Raw genomic sequence first — 24739 nt, forward strand, 5'->3', positions numbered from 1 at the left:
TGAATTAAAAATATTGCACCAATGGTTCACATTGAATGCCCTTCACCTTAACCCAACTTTGATAAAAATAAAAATCTGCAATTGCCAGTGAAATTCGCTCCGAAAAAAAAAAGAAAACGACAATTTATTCAGATGTAATTTACAGCAATAATTCTATGAAACAGTCGAACGAGACAAAATTTCAAGGCGTTATGTTAGACAAACAGTTGGCATTTCGCGTTCATGTGCGCTCTGTGGTTAATAAGGCTTCATATGGCTTGCATGTGCTGTCAAAATGTCGTAACTACTTCTCTCCTAACATAGTTAATCACCTTTGCTACGCGTTTGTTCACTCTCACATTAATTACTGTATAGCGATAGGGGGTCATTAACACCGGTGTTTACACTTCAGAAAAGAGCTTCGCGCATTATATCACCCCACAATACAGAAATTGAGATTGAATATATATTTAAAAAGCTCAACGTCATCAATAATTACGATTTCGAAACATAAAACATTGCCTCCATTATGCATCAATTAGTTAAGGGCAAACTCACTTTGACAACAGTCTCGCTTCACCACTCACTTCACACTGCTGGGAACGTATCGCACCGTCGTTTTTCAATGCGTAAGGTAAATACTAATTACGGTCGCCCTACTATAAACTTTAAATGTACATCTGTTTGTAATTAGCTTGATTTTAACGTAACCAGTCTAACAACGTTGCATACATTTCTAGAAAATTTAAAGCACTAGGTTATTGAAAATTGCTAGCACTGCGCATGCTTGCACACAGTCTTCATTTTTCTTGCCCTCGTAAGACGTATTTTAGTGTAATATATTCTTAGAAAAATTCGTAATTTTTATATGACATTTTTTTCGTACTGCATTAGTTTCATTTACTTTTTTCACATACTTTTGTTTGGTGTTTTACAGTCTATATATGTCAAGTGCTGCCATATATATGTGTTACTCTATCCTGATAACATCATATAGCTACCCTATAAGACATTTGTTGGGTCCCACAAGTGTGTTTTTGTAGCTATCTAATGTAATGTGTTAAATAAACTCTCGAACTTTCAAAAGTAGTTGTAGCGCCCCTCTTGCCACTTACAAACAGTCAAAATAGATTTGACATATGCCTATAAGACAGCTGCATCATGCCGGCCCACTTCAAAACAAAAAAAAATGTTGGATACGTAAGGTAATTGGGTGCGAAGGTGGCAAGTGAACACTTCTGTAGAAAATAATTACTGGGAGTATTGAACAAAAGCTGTAACACGAGTCACATATTTTTAATGGCTTTTTGCCTCTTCCGTCAGATACATCCGTACGCGCATGCTGCACAGTTTCTACCACCGTACGTGAGATTAGCATAACATTGTTGCCGCCTCAGTTTAGTATGGCAGTTCACCACTGTGGGTGCACGTCATTTTTGGGGGCTCTGGATCATAGATAACGGAGTGTTTGTATTAGGGGTCAGGTACTATTATTGCCGTAAACGAGTTTGAACTAGGAGAAATCAGTAGACTGCTCGCTTTAGTGTCTATAACCTCGTTCAAAAATACGCACGCATATCTTCGATCGCCGCATACCTTAGGATTTTTTCCCTACTGAAATATTACCGGCAGAAAGCCAGCCCATTTCGATGTATGCAACTGCGCGTGTGTTTTAATGGGTAGGACGTTTTGTTTTTCAGACGTCATGTATCCAACCGCCTTTTCATTTTTTGGGTTATGCTTCGACCAATGAAGCCGTTGCGCTGTCGCCTGCACAGGAAAGAATTCGAGCCGTTTGAGCTCTGTAGAGGTTTGTATCGGCTGAACTATTACGGCAATAATAAAATATAAAAGGGCGTTCTTTGAAAACACCCCCAATTATGAGATGCGTGATCATTCGTTGGAAGAAAACTTGTAACCCGAAAACCCGAATCGTTAGTCAGAACTGGATATGCCTTCGTGTGCAGGAAGAGCGTAAGACCTGCCGAATTTTGATGTACATATAATATATACAATCTTAAGACTCGTCTTAGAAGGAAAAGATGGCTTATAGCCATCGCATATTCCTTTTTTTTCTAACTTTACTTCGAGAAAGGCCAATTTCGTCACCGAAAAATAAAGAAAAACAAAAGTGCCTCGGGATGTAAGACCGAACGCAGCACCTCTATAGTCCTGGTGCATTTATGTGGCCCAGACTTTCAAGATGGGTACTTATAGCGGCTCACTTTCTTAAAAGTGTCGTGTCGCAATAGATGCGATCACTACTGCAATGGCTGGAGCCGGTGAGTAAATACCAACGTCTTGAGTTGTCACTGTCTGCTGTGGCATTATTTCCCTCTTTTTGCTGAGCTGAGTGCATTTATCGCTAGACATAAAAGCATGTATTCAGTGAGCTCAGTGGAACCACTCTTTCTTCCTACGCTGTGAAGCTGCTTCGAACGGTAAGGTTCTCCTCTTTGGGTGTCGCAACGTATGCATTCTCCCGATGTTCTATGTCGACCCTTCACTGACACGCATTACCCATAAGTTTTCTGTGGAACCTATTGCGCCTTCCAGCTGCCCACTTCATCACCTGTCACTGCAGTAGCGCTGCTCGAACGAAGAATGTAGCGTCGATAGAACGCGAAATAAACTTTAATGGCATCGTAAAGTCCTATTTCATCCTTTGCGGAACTTAACCGAAGCAGTATCGCATTACGGTTTAGAGCATTTTTAGCGAACAAAAAAAAAGGAAACAGAAAAGCACACCGAAATCGATGAACTGCTTATATTTAATATGTCTTGAAGTGACCGCATATTGTACCCTGATCTTGTGCTCCCATTCAAACTAATACCATCAATATATATATATACGTGTGTGTGTGTGTGTGTGTGTGTGTGTGTGTGTGTGTGTGTGTGTGTGCGTGCGTGCGTGCGTGCGTGCGTGTGTGTGTGTGTGTGTTTGTGTGTGTGTGTGTTTGTGTGTGTGTTTGTGTGTGTGTGTGTGTGTGTGTGTGTGTGTGTGTGTGTGTGTGTGGTGTGTGTGTGTGTGTGTGTGTGTGTGTGTGTGTGTGTGTGTGTGTGTGTGTGTGTGTGTGTGTGTGTGTGTGTGTGTGTGTGTGTGTGTGTGTGTGTGTGTGTGTGGTGTGTGTGTGTGTGTGTGTGTGTGTGTGTGTGTGTGTGTGTGTGTGTGTGTGTGTGTGTGTGTGTGGTGTGTGTGTGTGTGTGTGTGTGTGTGTGTGTGTGTGTGTGTGTGGTGTGTGTGTGTGTGTGTGTGTGTGTGTGTGTGTGTGTGTGTGTGTGTGTGTGTGTGGTGTGTGTGTGTGTGTGGTGTGTGTGTGTGTGTGTGTGTGTGTGTGTGTGTGTGTGTGTGTGTGTGTGTGTGTGTGTGGTGTGTGTGTGTGTGTGTGTGTGTGTGTGTGTGTGTGTGTGTGTGTGTGTGTGTGTGTGTGTGTGTGTGTGTGTGTGTGTGTGTGTGTGTGTGTGTGTGTGTGTGTGTGTGTGTGTGTGTGTGTGTGTGTGTGTGTGTGTGTGTGTGTGTGTGTGTGTGTGAATAGAGACAGTGGGTGTTTCAAGGAATCTGTCCGAAAATCCTCGAAAATACAGGAAATGCTAGGTTTGCGCGCTGCAGCAGCAGACACATTATGTCGACTAGAGGGAACAATGACTGCGTTGATTGCGGAAATTAAAATAGAAAGTCACCAACTTTTTAATTAGAGGAAACAGGCGGTTGGTTCGAAAGTAAGGCTCGAATTCCTTCCTTCCAAGAGCCCATGGCAACTTTGACTTTCGAATAACCGACTTATGGTAATTATTGCGGAATGATGAATTGCGACAGCATTCACCAGTGAAACCTAAACAGAGGCACCGATGAGTGCAGTTAGCAGGACGACTAGAACGACAGCGCTATTTCAGACAACGATTTCACTGGTGTCAGTTCTTATCTATTCATTAAATTATCTGCGCCATGCTTGCTAGAATCGCAAGCACAGCCTGCACATTCACGAAGTGAAGTACATCGATGGTTGATATAACGGCGCTCCCTCATTATCGACGTCTCATAAGAATATGGCTGTTGCGCTGCTCCGCGTTTTCGTTTCCGTTTCGCTGGAGAAATTGGTTATTTTCAGGACTATACTAGAATTGCCAGCGGCCGTTTGGAAATTTCAAAGCGGGAATGGGCTCTTCACAGGAAGGACTCCAATTCTGGCATTTTACCAGACCACCTTTTCCCGCTAATTAAAAAGTTGATTGATTTGATTCCTTTAATTATTGCCATGATTGATATCTATATTCATCTAAAGATGATTAGCGAAGTATTATTAAGATGACAAAGGTAAATTGGGGGACTAATTAGTTAATTAGCGATAGTTGAATAGTGAACGTTGGATATCAACATAAAGAGCTTGGTAAAATAGCCACCCCGCATGGCTTTCGCTTTCGAGTTGTCTGAATAAGGGACGGTGTGAGCTTTCTCCAAACAACAGAACAGGGCCCCACCCTGTGTCAGACTTGTCTATAAGCCATGCCAATCGATTAACAACTATCCTGCAATCACTGCGCGTGCGCGTCTCCTTAAGCAAGTATTGACGCCGGAATCGCAGAACGATCTCAGAAATTGTACGCGCAGCGTTCCCATGGCCAACGTTACAGGTTAGCATAACATTATTGAGAACTAAGAGACAATTGTTTGTGATTGTGATATGAATAAGAAGAAATTCTCAACGCCGCCGTAGCTCAATTGGTAGAGCATCGGACCCCTTATTCGAAGATTGCTGGCTAGGTCCCCGCCGGCGGCAAGTCGTCTTTTCGTCCACTTTAACTTGTGCTAATTTATATCACAAATAACATCCCCTCTACTTTTCTTGGCTTGATTGTCTGTTAGTTGTCATTATTGTTGTGTCTAACGAAGCAAAATGAGTCACTGGTGATCAGTCATATCAACAGTGTAGAATTCACGCAAATCCATGCTCAAGCGGGCCAGTGTGTGCCACCATATTCGAAAACGCTATTTTTGGTCACGTAAGAATTACTAACGTTAAACTCACCATATGACGTATGCTGCTATGGCGCCTTTGAGCTACACAAACCCGAGTAGCATACAGAGCGTGCGCAGCGGTAATACAGTTGTCTGCACGCGTACGTGACGCGTGTACGTTTCGTTGCAGACGCTATTCTAAAGCTGTCTAATAAGGATGAGGACAGCACAGCTGTATCCGTTCAGCATAAAAACTGTCGCACGTTCGAGTGCGAAGGAATGCCACGATCGATGCCGAAACGGGCGGACGGCTTCGAAATTCGAGGCACGTGCGCGGATTTTGTTACCGTCAATACGGTCTTCATGTTGCTCCGTTCCCGCACGGTTCCCGCTGATTGCGCCTACAGCTGTCGCCTGACACGAGCTGCGATACCTCGGTTTCTACAGTGAGGCCGGGGCGTGTGCACTGTGTGGTCTTACCCTTTGTTCTTTTATTTCGCATGACCGAGGACCCGGGACATGGGATCCAAAACAAGGATATATTGGTTTTCGTCTGACACTTCGTGGCATCCTTCTTGTTCTCTGCGGGTCATTCTCCTTTACATTCTTTCTTTCCGACTTAGACGTGTGCGTGCGCGGCAACTGACGAGCCTGTGTTTCCGAGTGCCTTCCGGCCCATTTATTTACACTGCACGTGCCGCTGCTTTAACACTGCTTTGTCACACTTACAGGTCATTTCGCATGAATGGGAGCCAACTTAGGCATTTTTTGATATTCCTGTTAGAAAACGATAATGATAAATTGTTTCACTATAGTGGATGTTTCCCGGACTATGAATTTGAACTTTCATGCTGAAGAGCATAGGTTGGAAACAACAAAGTTGGAAAAACCTACATTGAGCCGCTTCCGAAACATGGTATTCTTAGAGACCTCTAGAGACCGGAAGAAAAGAACAGCGTGGAAAGTGAGAAATAAGTAAAGCAGCGGACAGGGCAAACGCTCCAGTGCGATCCACATGAGTGTTTCCGGAAATGTGGACGCTCCATTCCTGTGAGTGTATAGATAGAGAGTGAGAGAGACATCGAGAAGCAAAGGCATGGGGGTTAACCAGATGAATGTCCGGTTTGCTACCCTGCGCTGGGGAAAGGGGTAAAGGGGCGAAAAGAGGCACAGGGGGAAAGAGCGGGATGGACAGAATCACAGGCAATCCTGGGGGAAGCACATCCAGCCTACCGTCGGTCGCCCAGATCTGTTGATTTAAAATGCGAAGCATTTCTTAGCGGACCCTTGGCACTGTGAGCGTTCCTATTTACGAATCTATCTATCTATCTATCTATCTATCTATCTATCTATCTATCTATCTATCTATCTATCTATCTATCTATCTATCTATCTATCTATCTATCTATCTATCTATCTATCTATCTATCTATCTATCTATCTATCTATCTATCTATCTATCTATCTATCTATCTATCTATCTATCTATCTATCTATCTATCTATCTAGCCGCCTACGTCTGGGTCCTCTGATGATCGCCTCCTTAACTTCGTGTAGACCAAAACTGGCATGGAAGGGTAAGAGGATTTGAGGAATATGACTTTCGGGTCATGACATGAATAACGTGAAAATCCTCTTGCGTAGACAAGTGTGGCACATACCCGTTTACCACGGCCCTCGGTATACGGGTATGCGGCGCCACATATGGTTGACCCTTTATATCAACCCAGGAGCGGTGAGAAAAGACATTGGTAATTTAAATGCGAAAACGTTAAGAAAAGCCGACATCGGCAGCGCTAACCCGACGAATGTAAATAATAAAAATTAGGATCCCAGCAGGAATGGAACCCGAGCATTCTGCGTGGAAATCAGGTATTCTATCACAGAGCCACGCTGGGTCTATAAACTGGTTCGGAAAAAGAGTCTGTGCAGGCGTAATGTCAGTGCAATGTCAATTGTGGTTGTGGTGCTGGCTATCCAACTTTACAAGAAAGCCATAAACTCCACATATGTACTCCTACGATGCAGGCGTCATATAAGATTAACCTCTGTGGTTCCAATGTTGGCGCCGCTTTTACAGCAGTCTAATAAACATTACATTTGTATTCCTATGATTATTCAAGGTATATTGAAGCATTGCTCGACTCCGCAGGAATACATTAACGAAAGTTACAGTGATATTCACATGATTGCACCATAAAGTGCACTTAGTTTGGATAATACTGACGTAGGTACTCTAACGTGAGGGCTGGCGTTACGTCGCGCCATAAGGTGCCCTTTAAACGCCAGTGTTGTCGACGTGCCTGGTAAGCCCACGATGTGCACACAGCTACTACACTTACAAAAACACGTCCATCCACCTCGTACCACTTGGCTCATAGTCTTAAAATACAACATAAAAGCACTCGCTGACTGCTTCGCGTGAAACAGGTACCCACAACGTCTGGGATCTGCCGCATTTTTTATCTGCTTCAGTGGCGCTTCCGTTGCATTGTGCGCCCTCGACGCACATATCCATGGTCCTACCATCTTATTTACAGGTATTTTATTTACAGGTAGCTTTCTTTCTTTCTTTATTTATTTATTTATTTCTTTCTTTCTTACTCTCTTCCTTTCTTCCTTCCTTTCTTTCTTTCTTTCTTTCTTCCTTTCCGTCTTCCTTTCTTTCTTTCTTTCTTCCTTTCTTTCTTTCTTTCATTGTTTCCTTCCTTCCTTCCTTCGTTCCTTCTTTCTTTCTTTCTTTCTTTCTTTATTTCTTTCTTACTCCCTTCATTTCTTCCTTCCTTTCTTTCTTTCGTTCTTTCTTCCTTTCTTTCTCTCTTCCTTTCATTCTTTCATTCTTTCTTTCTTTTTGTCTTTCTTTCTTTCTGTCCTTCCTTCTTTTTTTTCTTTCTTTATTTCCTTCTTACGCTCTTCCTTTCTTTCTTTCTTTCGTTCGTTCTTCCTTTCTTTCTCTCTTCCTTTCATTCTTTCTTTCTTTCTGTCTTTCTTTCTTTCTTATTGCGTTGTGAAATGCTCCCTCCTGTTTCCTTCCTCCAGGCCGGGAACATGACGTTCATCCACGTTCTTAGCAGCGCATCACTTCAGTTGCCACGGGCAACAATGACGGTCATACCTTCACATCCAGGCGACAATAAAATGTGGAAAGGTGGAATGAAAAGTGACCTCGATGACAGATCAGACTATCATATCAGAAATTGCTGATCGCCGACAAGCCCACGATCGAGCTAGCATCAGTTATCGGAGACTGCTAATACACTATAAACGGGGTTTTGCTTTTTAGGGGGTTTCGGGCTCGTTGCGCAGCGTGCATCTTAAAGTTACTACGCAAACCCCCTTTCAAAGGGAGGTTGCATTTACATCCTTTGTTCAGTGAGTGATTAGATGGAACTAAAAGAGTCTTTAGGAGGTACTTTTTGTGTTTCCAATTAACTCATTTTTGGGGCTTGAACGGAGCGCATTGGGGAGTTAGAATGCATGCATGATTGATGCAGCGCTAAAGACGGAGACGTAAAGGAAAACGAATTTCCCCTTTCTTTCAGACCTTTTAAAACGTTGCCCTAGAGTGGGCGCGAGAAAAACGAATATTTCATGCATTATATTAGCACTATATTAACGCCGAATACCTTAGTGATGACATCATCGGCGAATGCACAACGGCGCGCACTACTGTGGCACCGTGGGTGGCCGCCACGGAACCTGTCGTCTCGTCACTAACGTTTCCTCCTCCTCGCGCTTTCCTCGCTATCGCTGTCTTTCATCCTCCGCTGTACTCCGCGTTCGCTCTCTTTCGTCCTTGTTCGCTCTATTGGTTACGCCGACGACGGCGACGCCGCTCAACGGAGGAACTGGCGCCTAAGAGCTACGCTTTAAATGTAAAGCCATTCCCACGCAGTGAAATCTGTCGAAACCGCGAAGCGCTCTCGTCCATACTGCCACTGCCGCTTGCGATGAGGAGCTCCTTCCTCGGGCGCACGAGTAGCCTTGCCCGCATTTGTGTGTGCGCGTGCGTGCGTAGTGTGTGTGCGTGCGTGTGTGTGTGTGTGTGTGTGTGTGTGTGTGTGCGTGTGCGTGTGTGTGTGTGTGTGTGTGTGTGTGTGTGTGTGTGTGTGTGTGTGTGTGTGTGTGTGTGTGTGTGTGTGTGTGTGTGTGTGTGTGTGTGTGTGTGTGTGTGTGTGTGTGTGTGTGTGTGTGTGTGTAAAGGAGCGAGCGAGACAACTACCCGAGTTAATTAGGGCTGAGTTTTTAAAGTCAACTACGCCCCAATGCATGATTGCCTAACAGGCAAAACACGCTTTACAGGCGAATAATGACAGTGTTGGAGCTAGGGCGGGCAAAGTCTGACAACAATGATGGATCTTCGTTTCATTACCGGCGCAGTGCTTCTTAACGTCAACTATGCGTAGTAGATTTATAGCGCTATTTTTCCGCAGCTCCTAGAGGATGTGTGCCGCAAAAATTGGGCAAGAGCCACTACTCGCCTCCGGTCCACTAAAAGTGAAGAAGCAGTCTATAAATATAATGTTCGACCGTAGCTAAAGTCGTGCGCTCTCAGATAGATAGATAGATAGATAGATAGATAGATAGATAGATAGATAGATAGATAGATAGATAGATAGATAGATAGATAGATAGATAGATAGATAGATAGATAGATAGATAGATAGATAGATAGATAGATAGATAGATAGATAGATAGATAGAGATAGATAGTAGATAGATAGATAGATAGATAGATAGATAGATAGATAGATAGATAGATAGATAGATAGATAGATAGATAGATAGATAGATAGATAGATAGATTTGATTTCTCCAAAGCAAAAGGCAGCCAGAGGAAAGAAGTGTAAACACTCGGTATTCCGTTCAGGATACAGTGTTTCGCAGGATTCTACTTGCGTATTTTGAGCAAACGTCTACACTGTCGGTGAAAGTTCATGAAGAAGCAAACATCTTCGTGAATTGCGTGGGTCATCATTCCCGTGGTTGAACCAGTCTTTGCTACATTAAGCCAATGAAAATGCTTCAGTTTTTTTTTTTTTTTTGGAGATCTCTAAGCATGACATATCTCTAACCAAAATAAGTCGATAGGGCTGCATTTTCTTTGTCTTTTGAAGCTTACTCATATTAGTTTCAGTGAAAGGATTTACCCTTGTGGTGGCGTAATTTAAAATGCGAGCAACTGACTAATGTGTCCGAAGGCCAGCGACAAGCCTTAGACTCACTTCAGAAAAAAAAACAGTTGTTTCCTATAAACATATACAGCTACGTAACTTTCTTCTAATTATTTCCTTGCTCCGTAATAGCAGTAATGAAAACAAGGGGGCACTGAACGGCGTCGAAACATTTGTGAAGACCTGCACTACTTTCATAATTAACGCCAGTGTTCTAGTCGGCCACAGTTCTATTTCACCATCTCTGAGCTTCTATATAAAGCAGCTAAAACGCGTTATGGCTGCAGTGTACGAAGAACGTTGAACAGTTTCTAAACTTTGAGGCCTGTAGTTTTTGTGAGATGCTGAGGTATCTCAGACAGGTTCGATAAAGTTAGTCTTAAGAGCTGTGTAAATGGATCATCATTTGGTGATCAAACGAGCACTGGCATATCAGCAGAAGCAACTAGATAGCATGTATTACAGATCTGTGGTATATACGATGCCATCAAAGCGGTATCCCTCGTTTGAAGCCAACTGGACATAATATGAGCGCTTGTGATTAGTGTAAGTAGAGGCTCATCAGCAGGCATCTATAACCTTCATGGCTGTTAATACATACATACGCACGCAAGTTAGATTGTACAAGTTATGAGTCTCCTTTCAGAATAAGTGATTAGAACTTTTGTAGCACTGGAAGCTCCAATATAGATTTCCTACTAGGCAGGGCTGGGCAAAGATACTTTGAAATTGTATCGCGATACGATACAAGATCCTCTGGCAAGAAGTATTTGAGATACAAATACAAGATACTAGCGCAATAATTGTATCCGATACGATACTTCCCAATTGTATCTTAAGATACTTCGATACATTTGCAAATTTACCATTATAGATCGATATAGTGAAGCAGCAAATACCTATTTACAAAAGTGTTTACTGGAAAATTTCTTAATGCGACCAACTCTGTATAATTTTATTGAAATGCCTGTTTGTATCCCGAAAGCTCTATCCTTCTTGCTGAAAGTATACTCGTTTCATTCCGAAACAACTTATTCAGACTTCTTTGGCTGTTTAAAATGGCAGCTCTTTATGCACTGCGCTGTCAGTGGTTTTTGCTTGACACTTTTGTAATTGATGGGTGTCGCTGCTCTACTTGGGGATCAGCTAGCGGGTTGCCATCTATTTGCAAGAACACCATTACGAAGCTTCCGCACGATGTCGCGATTGCCGCTGTGCAGTCTTCCCTTGTCCATAAGCGTATTACCGTTTTCGCAATACCGCATCACCCGACAGTTGTAGAGCAGCAACGCTGGTAGCGATATTTCTTGTCACGCATCGTTTGCTGAACAGGACGCAGGCGGCGGCCCTCACACAACTGCAGACGCGCACGTACCCCAACCCCGCGCAGTGTAACAGACACTACCCGAATACATACCCGAAAAATATATGGAAGGTCTGCCACACTGAGGTCGCCACATTAACTCACATGCTCTGGGGCTGTTACAAAAACCCTCAAGGTGCTAACTCCGGAACCCTTCCGCCGCGGTGGGCCGCTGCCTTGCGCAGCCCCAGCCTCGGCGACCAACTTTGGGCTGTAGCAGGCCCGCGAGGCGGCGGTGACGCAAGGCCTCGACGTCCCTACGTGGGAGACCTAAGGCCCGGTTGGCGAAAGCTCTGCAGGACTATCAATAAAGTTGTTACTAACCAAATCGTTTGAAGATGATAACTACAGAGTCAGCGCTCAAAATTCATTCAGGACATAAAACTGCAACGGGTTTTCATATTCTACTTATCATCTGGCGTAAAGCGTTCGTCAGCAACATAATCCCTAACGTGCAATCTTGTACCATTTCTTCTCCGAGAGGAGTTGTGCCAGCCAGAAACGTCTTAGACGTATAGTATACCGACACAAAGCGTCGCAAGTTATCGCTGCTATTCACACTATTGCCACTTCTAGCTCTGCTACCTGTTGATTTCTAAAAGTAAAAAAACAAAAAAATACGGTGACCTAAACAAGGAAAACGAATATAAGCGAAATAGCAGGGCGGTTCGGTATTAAACAATCATATTGAATAAGTATACACGTTTCACGTAAGCAGAACAAAATATTTAAAAAAGAAGTGGTTAACCGCGACTGAATGAAACCGATGGCATATAGTCTACCATCATGTGGCGCTCGTTGTAGTATTTTTGTATAGCGCTGAATTAGTTAATTAACTAAGTGCAATTATGCAACATTTTAAATATTCCCTTTGGGGCCAAGTGCGCTTCGTCACGTAATAGTGCGCATTTAAAAACGACCGATAAAACTTTTTTGGTGACGTACATGCTGAGTGGTGAATGAAATCAAACCACGTGACTGCGCTCATGCGCTACCGTACGGCAGCGCTCTAAAACGTGCTTCCACCGAAACAACCGGCGCGTGAACCATGAGCCTATCGCTTCTCAGGGACGATGGCGTTTACTTGCCGTGTGCGGCAGTCAGAAATGCGGACGCACTGTGGAGCCGATGCTTACAGCAGCGACCGCTCATTTTGGCGCGGTCCACTTGCCGGTCGTTGCGCTCGATGCACGTTTGAGAGCGCTGCAATACGGTAGCGCACGAAGGCAGTAACGTGGTAATATTTCTCCGGCTTTCTTTAAATGCCGGAAAAAGTCAGTACGTAGCATGTACAGTGGGGATAGAAAGAAATTTGAAGAGTGTTGCGCGCTGTTTTCCTCACGCTGCGACCTTGGTGACAATAAAAAGATGCTAGAATGGTTGTTGATTGTATAATGGAAGACAATTGGCTTGTATTACCATCCAGGCTACAATAGCTTGAAGAGAAATGCGAAACAGTGGATAAAGTAGATGCCGCACTGTTTGCGTTTCTTTCCCTTCCCCCCTGTACGTTTCCACAAAAAGTTGGCTCGGTCGTTTTGGAATGCCCTCTACAAAGTAACGAAACGCACTTGGCCCTAAAGTGATTATTATACATGTGGCATAATTCATCTTAGTGAATTAACAAATTAAGCGATATGTAAAAATACGGCATGATTCACTACATGACGATATACCATGTCGTTGGTTTTATTCAGTTGAGGTTAACCACTTCTTTGTACATATTTGGTTCCAGTTACGTGAAGAACCCTGTATAAACACGATCCAGGCGGCACCCCTAAAATTATGACAATAGAGCATGATGAATCGTCAACTTAGGTCTTAAGGTGAGCCAAGAGAAAACTCAGTGCCTATAGAAAATAGCATGAAACGGCTCGTGGGGACGCTCATGAGAACAACGGAGTGCTTATTATTGAGTTTCTTAAATCCCCGTCCTAGCATTTTTTTATTTTTTTAATAATTTCATTTAATATAAGGCAAAGTCAATTTCGCTATTTTACTAAATCGTAAGCAGAATTTTTGTTACGGTTTACTCTAGGCACGCTTAGATTATTCTACTTTTGTCCTCATCATCGCCTTTACATAACGGTAAACTCACATGGATTCCATATATGGGAATAGTAGCAATGACGCAGGCAGTTAAAAAAAGGAAAATAAAGCAGGGAAGGAATTTAGGAACAGGTTACAAGAGACATATTACAGTAAACAGGCGGGCAAAAACTATACAGAAGCCCAGGTAATGCAAACGGAGGACGGCAAAGAGAGCACTGTACTAAAGGTCAAATTATCATTAAAAAAACTTCTTGAATGGTTCAGCAGGAAGTACAAAGATACTATGCGCCAAAATATGTTCTGTTTCGTAAATGCTCGTCTCGTTCTACTGCATCTAGCATCGGCAACGGGGGTGCGATGGTTGTTATTATCTCATTTGTATATAAGCGAATCTCGTCGTATGTAAGTGAAGCTTACATCCACGATACATCCCTAATCGCTGATGTGTGACAGCAGCCGGACGCAAAGCAACCCCATTCTCGCATTCCTGAGACTGCAAACGAAGCACAACGTGAGAAAAACTTCGATGACGACACGATAGATAACGATAACGCCACATCAGAATTTGAGCGGAAGGCGCCGCACGCATTGGAGTACGCAACACAGTACCGCGGCTACGAACAAATGTCATAACGCTGACACAACTACAAAGAAAGTAAACATCGAGAAAACAAAAGGTCGGATGCGCGTAGATTTTCGCGCGCTAGTTTTTGTCGAGATGGCCCGAGTGCCATCACGTGACTGCTCCACCAATGGGGACGCGTAGATCTTATAGCATGTGCTCGCTGAACCACTCTGGCGGAAAAATACAAGAATGTCACTGTCACCTAGATTTATTCTGGTGGCTTAGTGGTAGCAGTATCAGCTGGAGAAGCGGAGTTCAGCCGACGTTTATTGTTTCGCTCGGGGGTGTTTCCATAGAAGTATCTTGTAGCTTAAGATACTAGATACATTATTGAATGTATCGGAAATACAGATACAGATACTCGTTTTGCGGGACGTATCGCGATACAGATACAAGGTACCCAAAGAGTATCTAAGATAGTATCTAAGATACATGTATCTTCGATACTGCCCAGCACTGCTACTAGGCTGATATGATTTGTCCTCGTAAGAAGTGTTCGTATTGCTGTAATCGCTTAAGATATATGTTGACAGTACCTCACGTCTCGCGCGGGAATTACACATCTTGGATACAGAATTAGTTAAATGTTTTGTAATTGGCACATATTTCACCGCCATCTTTTCATCTTTCCGCCATATTGCATGTATTTCGCGATAAAAGATGGGTCATTTTCAATGCAAAAGAACAGCACGACCGCATACGTGAAATTGAGCGGGCTTTTCTCTTTTCAATGCGTCCTCTCAGACACCGAGACTGAGAAATTATGCGCAATGACAGGTGTTAAAGAAGCACATTTATCTAAAAAATAAGTTATGCAGCGATCATTTCTCGTTTATCGTTAGGTCACTTTTGGTTACAATGGACGTACATATGATCCAGGTTTATAATGTATGGTAGGGCAAAACGGCCTCCAGCGAAAAGATGTCCTTAGTAATAGTAGTGGCGTTTAAACATTTTTCAGCACTTCTGTTTGCTTTTAGGTGTGTGGAGTGTGGCATGGGAGGCGCAGCGGTTCATCGAGCAATCTTGTCTGACCAGGCCACAAGGTGGTCGATCAATCATCAAACAAGATGAAAGCGTACTGCGAAAAGCGCCCACTTAACGTCTCGTTCAGCTAACAAACACGTCATTACAGCTTTATCTCACCGTAACGTCTTAGCGTTATCTGAACCCTAAATATGCCTAAATAAGCAACGTAATCACACGGGGGAACCGCCAGGCCGTTAACACCTCACTACGGCGTCTCTCATAATCATATCGTGGTTTCGGGACGTTAAACCCCAGATATTATTAAAAGCAGAAAAACAATACACTTTATTTCAACGACTCTACAACTAAATAGCAATGCTTTGCTTGTTTACAATAGTGTTTCTGATGTTTTAGGATAAAACAAGCATCTTTAAATGTTAAGATAACAACGAAAAGGACCTAATGCCGTGAGTCTGTTTTTGCGGGTGAAAAAAAATTTGCGATTTACAAAACAAGAAGAGATATAAATACAAGGTTGTTCGTATACATGCCGATTGGCTAACCTGCTTTGGTTAATGGCAAAACAAAACAAACTGAGAAAGGAAATTGTAAAAAATTGTTAAAATATGTGCACATAAATGCTATGCAACGCGACTCGTCAAGACATTTCCAGCGTATCTCAAATATAAATAATATTACACACAACAAATATTTATTCAGTTCATTAAAAAATAGAAGTGCTTGAACTGGGTTTTGTAAAATGTTTCAATGTCATATTTATAAGCTATAGACTATGTGAATGCACACAAATATTTACGCTCCGGACGCCATCACTATAGAAATACGCTAATTCGTGTAAAAAGTGGCACGTTGATCAAAATGTCGCGTTTTCAGTCAGCTGGTCGTGCATTCGCTTTGTCAGCTAGAAATGGCGTACTTCTATTTAGTTTCCGATCAAAGAAATTCATGGAGCAATCTCCATTCAGACAACCAGATTTCAGTCGCTTGGCGCCAGAATCAATCGCCAGAAGGAACGTGTACATTTATTTTGCAAAAGGAAGTTTTTATTATCATTTCTGCGTTGAAAGGGCTGATCGCCTTTGTTCAGAGTAGGACCGTTAGTGCTCTAAGCGGGAGGATGCCATTCAAACTACAAGCTTAAATTCCTCTTTGCCATTGGGCTGCAACCCAGAACTCGAAAGCAGAAGTTAACTGGGAAGGCAATGGAATTTTCATTGTTCTGAATTCAGTTCCGGTCGTTCGCGACATCCAGGACGTTTGAAAAATGGGCAAAGAGCACGCAATACCGATTTTCGTGTACGTTCAGATGGGCTCCTGCTCTCTCATCTTCTCAATCTGGCGCGCGCCATTCACTCCAATCTCATCGGAATCCTCATTCTTGAAAGCTGCGCACTCTTTTACTGGCGTAGTTGCTCTACAAAGTTGGCTTTTTTTGCCCTCAGTGGTGAAAAAATGTAGCGCTGTTTTATATCCTTATTCGATTTCCTCATTGGGCTGAAAACTTGTGTCGAGCATACCTCGAACAGCGCACGAAAGATCACATCAGACTTTTATAGGAGGGCTACAACATCTAATTCTTGTGTTTGCAGTCGAGTCTTGCTCTTTTAAGTACGTCCGCATTATTCAAGTAAGCATGGGTGGGCGCCAAGGCATTCAAAAGGAAAGGAATTGTGTGGCACCACATAATTGTGATGCGTTATGAGTAACACGCACACGCACGCGCGCGCACACACACACACAGAGACACGCGCACACACACACACACACACACACACACACACACACACACACACACACACACGTACGCATCATTCTTTTTCGCACTTTATTCTGCAAGAGAGATTTGGTGGACGCTGGACAAGAAATAAAAGGCCGAACTAGGGCATACACTTCTGCAGTATAAAGGGTTAATTTCTTGTGCACAGGGTACATGGTCAACAGCTGCAACGGATCTTGCAATGAATTAACTGCAACCATGCTCATATAATCAGATGGGTGCTGCGAAAACGCATTAGCGGCTTTTAGGGGCGAAGCTCCTTAAGGCGGCACCCGTTCGTCCCTCGTAGTTGTCGTAGTCGTAGTGCGTAACCAGTCGTAACGCTAGTACCAGATCTTGACCTCCAAGGTGGTGCCGGTGGTAGATTTTACCTGTGCGTTGTTGAACAATAAAAAATTCGCAGCGTGCGCGTTAACTAAAAGCCGAATTCTTCTGTCTCTCATTCCCCATCAGCAGCGATTGGCATGTTCCAGTAGGAAACGTTAGTAGAAGTAGTAGTGTAAGTGTTAGCTAAAAGCCGACTTCTTCTTTCTCTCATTCCCATTAGCAGCCATTGTTTACCTCCAAGGTAGTGCCTGGTGAGATTTCTCCTGTGCGTGATTAAACAATAAAAATTTTGTTCAAAACGCCGTTGATTCATGAAATAAACCAACGAAAGACGTCAGATGTTTTCTAAAAGCAAAACGAAAGAACGCCAGATGTTTCTAAAGCAAAACGAAAAGACGCCAGCTGCTTAACGAAAGACGTCAGATGTTTTCTAAAGCAATGGTTTTCTAAACAATGAATATTCACAGCGTACATGTAAAATTAAAGTGAGCTGCAAGTCGTCATAACTCATCGAACCTTTAGTATAAACGCGCCCGATCTCACGTCGGTGATGATGTACTGGGCAGAATTCACGGAAGATTCACGGTTTACCAATGAACCTCCGCAGCTTCGCCCACTCATCATCATTCACTCCGTGGATAAAAAATAAACCTCTAGTACCAAGAAGGCAGCCGAAGCCAGACAGTGTTTTGGATTAAGGAGCTGTTCCACCTCGATATCATATAGGGCCTCACTGGGTACACTGTTTCGACCTATAAACATACTGTTCTCTCTCTTGCTAGTACGTTGTCGATCTTTCGAAAACTCTCTTCTGTAAAAGACATAGTGAAGCGTAAATAATGATATTTTCTGTGACCATAAGATAAACAAATTAATTCAAAAAGTTCCAAGATGACGCAGCCTGAAGTCAGTCAGTACATGCGTACGTCGTTGCTACACCGCTTTGTACCGTTTGTTGAAATAAAACGTCGAACGAAAAAGCAGCACAGCCGAAGTCAGCAATTTTCTATAAAGAGCACAAAAGGAAGCTTCTTAGCGTACTTCAGACAAAACTTTTTTCATTGCTTCCTTTATTTAAAGCGCGATTTCATCTGCTCCCAGCTCCGCGTACACTTTTTAAGGAAACAGTTGCTGAGTCGTTTGCGATGACTCTGTTCTCGAGGGAAAAAACTCAGCAGACGTGCCTCCTCTGCAGGCCGGGGTTTTCTAAGTATTTGTCATTTATGCCATACATTTTAACGGGACTGGAATGCATAATGGAGACTTCTGAATTTCACTTGCCTCGTAAACAATTGCGAACGCTCGGTCGGTGCCATCATCAGAATTATTCATGAAGCGTTGCGGCGACTCACACCCTTCCATCGGTGCGGTTTACGCATATATGAAGCTAAGTCCATACGGTGCAAATGTATGCGTGACGTCGACTCCTCTGGACCAAAGTATAGAGTTCTTCGTTCGCTTAAAGTATGGACACTGACTCAAACGGCCGAGCTTGCATTGTTTCACGCAAAGGCGTGCGGAAAGGGAAGTAGAACGTCACGTGTGTTTGCGAAGCACATCTGGAACTACAGAAAAACTGGGAGCTTCTCTGAAAAGAAAATATGTGTCCGTCATTGTATATATCATGATATACAGCGTACGTACAGCGACTCCACAGAAAACCAAACAATAAGTCTGCAGGCTTCAGTAAATCCTGCAGTCTTGAATTATTTCACTGCGGCTAGATCAGAGCTCGAGCTGGTCACTGTCATCTCCTGAAGAAAAACGGCTTCTGGGTGTGTCCAGATAAGATCGAACACGAGGTCCCGGTCACCATTCCCGATTGTGATGAAATTTACTGTAGGTCTAGTCATTACACCCAGAACAATGGTTTCGCAGCTAGTTTTGCGGAAAAAAATTTTGTTCGCCTGAAAAAAAAATATACAACTTTTGGCCGCAAAAAACGCTTTTCCGTTAATTTCGCGATTTCTGAATTTTGAGCGCACCTAGGGAAAAAACGGTGCACTTCTTCGTCACAATATTTATTCCCCTTAAAGAACAAGTGAAATACAATCTCATGAGTCTATTACTTCCCTTGCTTACCGACGCACTTTTGAACAAAAAAATCACATACTTGGCAAATCGCACAAAATACCTCTATTTCAGGAATTTATTGCTGCAAGCAAGTTGAAGTGAGGATAATGAAAATCGGTACATATTAACTTTGATACTTTCGCTCTCTTTTAAAATAATTTGGGTGATTTTATCGCGCTCCGTTTTACTCGATAATTGGGCTGAAACGTAAGTAATTTACGAAAAACACCGAAATTTGAAAATGATTTTCTCAAAAAGGCCATTTTTAATTTCTTTTAAAATCCCTCTGATTGAAGTCAAGGACGTAATCTACCATTGTGCAGAAAAAAACGTTGCATTATTTTGGTTGCTAACAAGTTATAGTGCGTCAAAGGTGACCATGCCAGCCGAGCGGCCACGTCCTTCGTTATGGGCTGAAACCCGGATATAAGTTGCTAAAAATACTTGTACGTGACATAATCACAAATCAGCAGCTCCACACCAACAAATGCGCAGCCCGGTGTCATGGTTAAGCAAGCTTTGTCTTGGGATCAGCCGCTTGACAAACCCGCAGCAGCGGCCGCTCGATGCTGCGGGCACTCACATTACATGAGTGCCGCTTCGACTGTGGATGAGCTCCGCTTGCGCGCCAAACTACGCTCAGAGGACAAACGAGAGAAGGAATGCATCACTGTGAAAGTTAAAGGCCGTTAAGTGCAAACAAATGTCATAGTTGGCAACGAAAACTCTGCCGGCGATTTCCCAGTGAGCGCCTCCAGTAGTGCGCTCATGTGTTGCTTTCTCTCTTCGGATGGCCTCAATATATTTAGGTTCACTCTATATGAGCAACATATGGCACAAAAGAAAGCAATTGACATCTAAAGAAAGCTGTCATACGTCCTTGCGATGGTCGAGCAACTCAAACTGCAGTTGTTCATCTCGTGCCAGAACACTTGTGTCAGCAGGCTGTGAAAAGAAGTGTGTCCAGGTCCTTTACTTCATTAAAGAACCGCTTTTACAATACTGTATTGTTGGGCGTCCGCAGATAGAATATTCAACGCAAGTCGAGCGTTTATCACGATATTATGCGGCTTCGGGCATAACAGCAGGGGAAAAAAATACATCCGTGCTGTATTGAAGGCGCTCACTGGGAAATTGCCGGCAGAGTTTTCGTTGCATATTATGACATTTGTTTGCACTTAACGGCCTTTAACTTTCACAGTGATGCATTCCTTCTCTCGTTTGTCCTCTGAGCGTAGTTTGGCGCTCAAGCGGAGCTCATCCACAGTCGAAGCGGTACTCATGTAATGTGAGTGCCCGCAGAATCGAGCGGCCGCTGCTGCGGGTTTGTCAAGCGGCTGATCCCAAGACAAAGCTTGCTTAACCATGACACCGGGCTGCGCATTTGTTGGTGTGGAGCTGCTGATTTGTGATTATGTCACGTACAAGTATTTTTAGCAACTTATATCCGGGTTTCAGCCCATAACGAACGACGCGGCCGCTCGGCTGGCATGGTCACATTTGACGCACTATAACTTGTTAGCAACCAAAATAATGCAACGTTTTTTTCTGCATAATGGTAGATGACGTCCTTGACTTCAATCACAGGGATTTTTAAAAAAATTAAAAATGGCCTTTTTGAGAAAATCATTTTCAAATTTCGGCGTTTTTCGTAAATCACTTACGTTTCAGCCCAATTATCGAGTAAAACGGAGCGCGATAAAATCACACAAATTATTTTAAAAGAGAGCGAAAGTAACAAAGTTAATATGTACCGATTTTCATTATCCTCACTTTAACTTGCTTGCAGCAATAAATTCCTGAAATAGAGGTATTTTGTGCGATTTGCCAAGTATGCGATTTTTTTGTTCAAAAGTGCGTCGACAAGCAAGGGAAGTAATAGACTCATAAGATTGTATTTCACTTGTTCTTTAAGGGGAATAAATATTGTGACGAAGAAGTGCACCGTTTTTTCCCTAGGTGCGCTCAAAATTCAGAAATCGCGAAATTAGCGGAAAAGCGTTTTTTGCGGCCAAAAGTTTTATATTTTTTTTTCAGGCGAACAAAATTTTTTTCCGCAAAACTAAGTGCGAAACCATTGTTCTGGGTGTAATGCCTAGATCTACAGTAAATTTCATCACAATCGGGAATGGTGACCGGGACCTCGTGTTCGATCTTATCTGGACACACCCTTCTTTTTCGGTACCAATGCTTACTTTAACTCGTACATCGATCTGCTAGCCTTTGATATCTTACAGAATACCTAACGCTGGCTCACACACAGGAAAACGCAACCGTATTTAATAGATAGTTATAGCACACCTTGACCGGCTACTTACCCCAATCACCAAAGCGGAAAATATACAACCGCTGCATTCTGCCAGTTCTAACTTAAAGTATAGGGCAGTAGCTTTGATAATAACAATGAAACTGAAGAAGGTATTCAAAATCACACTGTTTGCGATGGAACGCAAAGTGATAGGCCGTCACGTAGAATAAGGCAGCAAACGGGTCATGAAATAATCAGCCGTAATATCCTAGTTGACATTACGAGGAAAAAATCGACCTAGGCAGGTCACTTAATTAGATCAACCGATAACCAATGGTCATATAGAGCGACGGAATGAATACCAAGAGATGGGAAGTGCGACCGAGAACGGCGAAGGCATAATATAAAAAAGCTCGCGCAGGAGATGGTGCGCTGTAGATCAATGAAAACGTTGTTCCATTGATCTCCAGACTATCAGACTATCTCGGGCAGCGGACCCGAGATACTCTGACGATGTCGATGATCATTCGTGATCCGTCTTTTCTTGCGGTAGTCTACTGGCTGTTCAGGCCACCAAAATACGCGCAATGGCGCTAGAAGACGTTTTTTGCATGGAGCGAAAATGCGAAAAACGAACGACGAGTCTTATGTGGCAACGCAACTGATAGGTCGTGGTTTTGCACATATCTTAAAGGACATGATGGTAAAAAGATTTATGTGTGCAAGCGTGTATTTTCCTACCTTCTGTGGGTTTTGCCGATGTTGCCACCTTTACAAGTGCTGGCCAGAACAAATGCTAGGAGTGTTGAAAATCATAAGCATTTCTCTTATCAAATTAGCGTGCGTTGAACAAACCCTTTAAGCGATGATACATTGTACGTAGAAAGTAGATTACTTTAATGGCACCGCTTTATGAGCTCAGAAAAGCTCCTGCGAAATCTGAAAAAAAAAAAGCCTGCGAAGTCTGAAAAATCACACGAGATTAGACTGCAGCGCGCATCAGGAAGTAGCCCCCTCAGATAGGATCACTGTGATGTAGAAAGTCAAGACCACCCTTCCATTTTTTTCGGGACGGGGGGGTGGGGGGGGGGAGCGTAGTAACGTGTTATTTTTCATATTTCACGTGCTTTCTGTACCAGCCGGAAAACAGGAGCACGTAATTAGTACGTCGCTGAAAATAGCGCAGTTAGATGTCATTTGAGCATGCCTACATATGCCTCATTGACATTTTATTGATAAGGTGAATACTTTTCGAGTTAGCCACATAATTTGGACTTATTAACTAAACCTCATTATCGAAATAAATAGTAGGGGCTACTACAGTATGCTGGGAACAATATGCACTAGGTGTGCTTGGCGTAACTTCGTTCTTCGTTTTTGAAATCGCACTGCGTGATAGTTTGGGTGGTCTGTATAAGCGGAGGCATTTCCGCGTCCGCTCACAACAAGCAGAAAATGCGAAAAAAAAGGCAACAAAGAAATAAGGTGCGCAGCTGTGACAGATACAGCGCGAGTGTTCGTGGGAGCGACCTTACACTACCCCGTTCTTTGAAGTTCGCGAAATACGCTCAAAATGCGCGCATTGCACAAAGGAAAAACGTGTTTGTTGGTATTTTAAATCAGCCGCAAGGTCGCTACGCGGGCACCTCTATTTAGCTGTGCTCATTACTGCGAAATAAATGCCAAAAGAATCGCTCATAACGATAAAGTTCTCAGTTTTCAAAACCATAAAGTTCAGCCTCAGACTGCCGGAAGAAAACTTCTGCGACAGCGTAAACAAAAAGCACTCTTCGAGCATGTACCCGTGTCAATCTACGTTGCTGTAAATGACGACGTGAAAAACAAATTGTATCAGACACTGATTACAAGTATAACAACGCATATTGCTGAAACCTGGCGTGATGAAGACAAGTGTCATGACGAAATGTTGGCTTTAGACGTGGCATTTATTCTTCTATGGCATTTTACAAATTCAAACTGCCTTCATTACGTGAACCTTCTGTTGAAATATCTGATTTTAGTGTCGTAAGCCTACTACGCTGTGCGAACCTTGCACGCACCAAAGGAAAGTCATACGCGTGACAAAAGAAAAAGCTGTTTATTCAAGAATGCCTCTCAGGCGACTTTTCAGAATGCTCATATGCTCTCAAGTAGAGTACAATGGAAAGTTAAATGGAAGCCAGAGAGAGAGAAAGAGAGAGCACTAGGAGAGGCATATATATACGAACGAACCTAAGTCATCGGTCCTGTCATGCATAAAACATTCCTTGCGGTACGCATGAAAACGCAATCGAGGTCGCCCTTCGTCAGTCGGCTGTTGTCGCTAACACAATAGTTCCCTATGAGCAAGATCGATGCCGCGGGGGAGGGGAGTGGCAACATTCACTGACGTCGCTGTCCCCGACTCCACCCCTGTCTTTTTCTGCATCCAGCTTTCCTAATGCTCACGTACTTACAATCTCTTTTTTCAGTCACGTATGCTTAGCACTACAGGCTCTTTCAGTCCTCGAAAATTCCACCGAATGAACACGCAAGAAATTTTGGGACTCATGTAAACTCAAATAAAGCTACGAGGCAAAGAGAAAAAAATATTCGTAATGATCTAAACAAGCCAGTATTTGCGCTCTCGATCAAACAAAAGCATTTTCCTTTTTAGTTCTATTTTGTGTCCTCATTTCTTTGCTTCTTTTCTCGTGCTTCCTCACTTGCGTGACCTGCTGTATCATTATTGAATGAAACAAAAGAACCAATCCTCCATTGTGCTTTCAACCTCTGCTCCCTGTCGGCCTTGCCTGCGCTACGGTTATCGTCTCCAAGTCGCCTGATAGCTCCATATTCATTTGACGGCTCGCCTTCTGGCCCTTTTTGGCCACTCTTGGAGTTCTTTCGCGCCTGCATCCTATCGACCACACCAACGGCTTTGCTACCTTGGTTGTCCGTGAACAGTGGTGGTGGCATGGCAAAAGTGGAGTCAGCGGTAATTGCCTCTCCGTCCATCGATCACTGAATGCCATCGATTATTTCGTCGCGAAAGCAAAAAAAAAAAACCGAAACAAGCTTCGCTCGAGAATTCCGTCTCAGCCACATGTTCTTGTGATGCCTTCTTGATGCTTGGTGCAAACGCCGCTTGCACCTGTCTGCGAACTTGCTGACACTGGCGAACATGCCCGAACT

The 24739-nt window shown here is 43.2% G+C and overlaps 1 protein-coding gene across 1 annotated transcript in view; it reads right to left on the bottom strand.

The window, feature by feature from the left end:
- The window catches only part of LOC119381802 (uncharacterized), a 44987-nt gene extending 20464 nt beyond the window's left edge, over positions 1-24523 (bottom strand). The window contains exon 1 of the mRNA XM_037649560.1: positions 24358-24523. Coding sequence (XP_037505488.1) covers positions 24358-24523 — 166 coding nt within the window. The remainder of the gene's footprint in view (positions 1-24357) is intronic.
- Between the last annotated feature and the right edge of the window lie 216 nt (positions 24524-24739).

This window comes from Rhipicephalus sanguineus, chromosome 2 (assembly GCF_013339695.2).
Source record: "Rhipicephalus sanguineus isolate Rsan-2018 chromosome 2, BIME_Rsan_1.4, whole genome shotgun sequence".
Taxonomy (NCBI): Eukaryota; Metazoa; Arthropoda; class Arachnida; order Ixodida; family Ixodidae; genus Rhipicephalus; species Rhipicephalus sanguineus.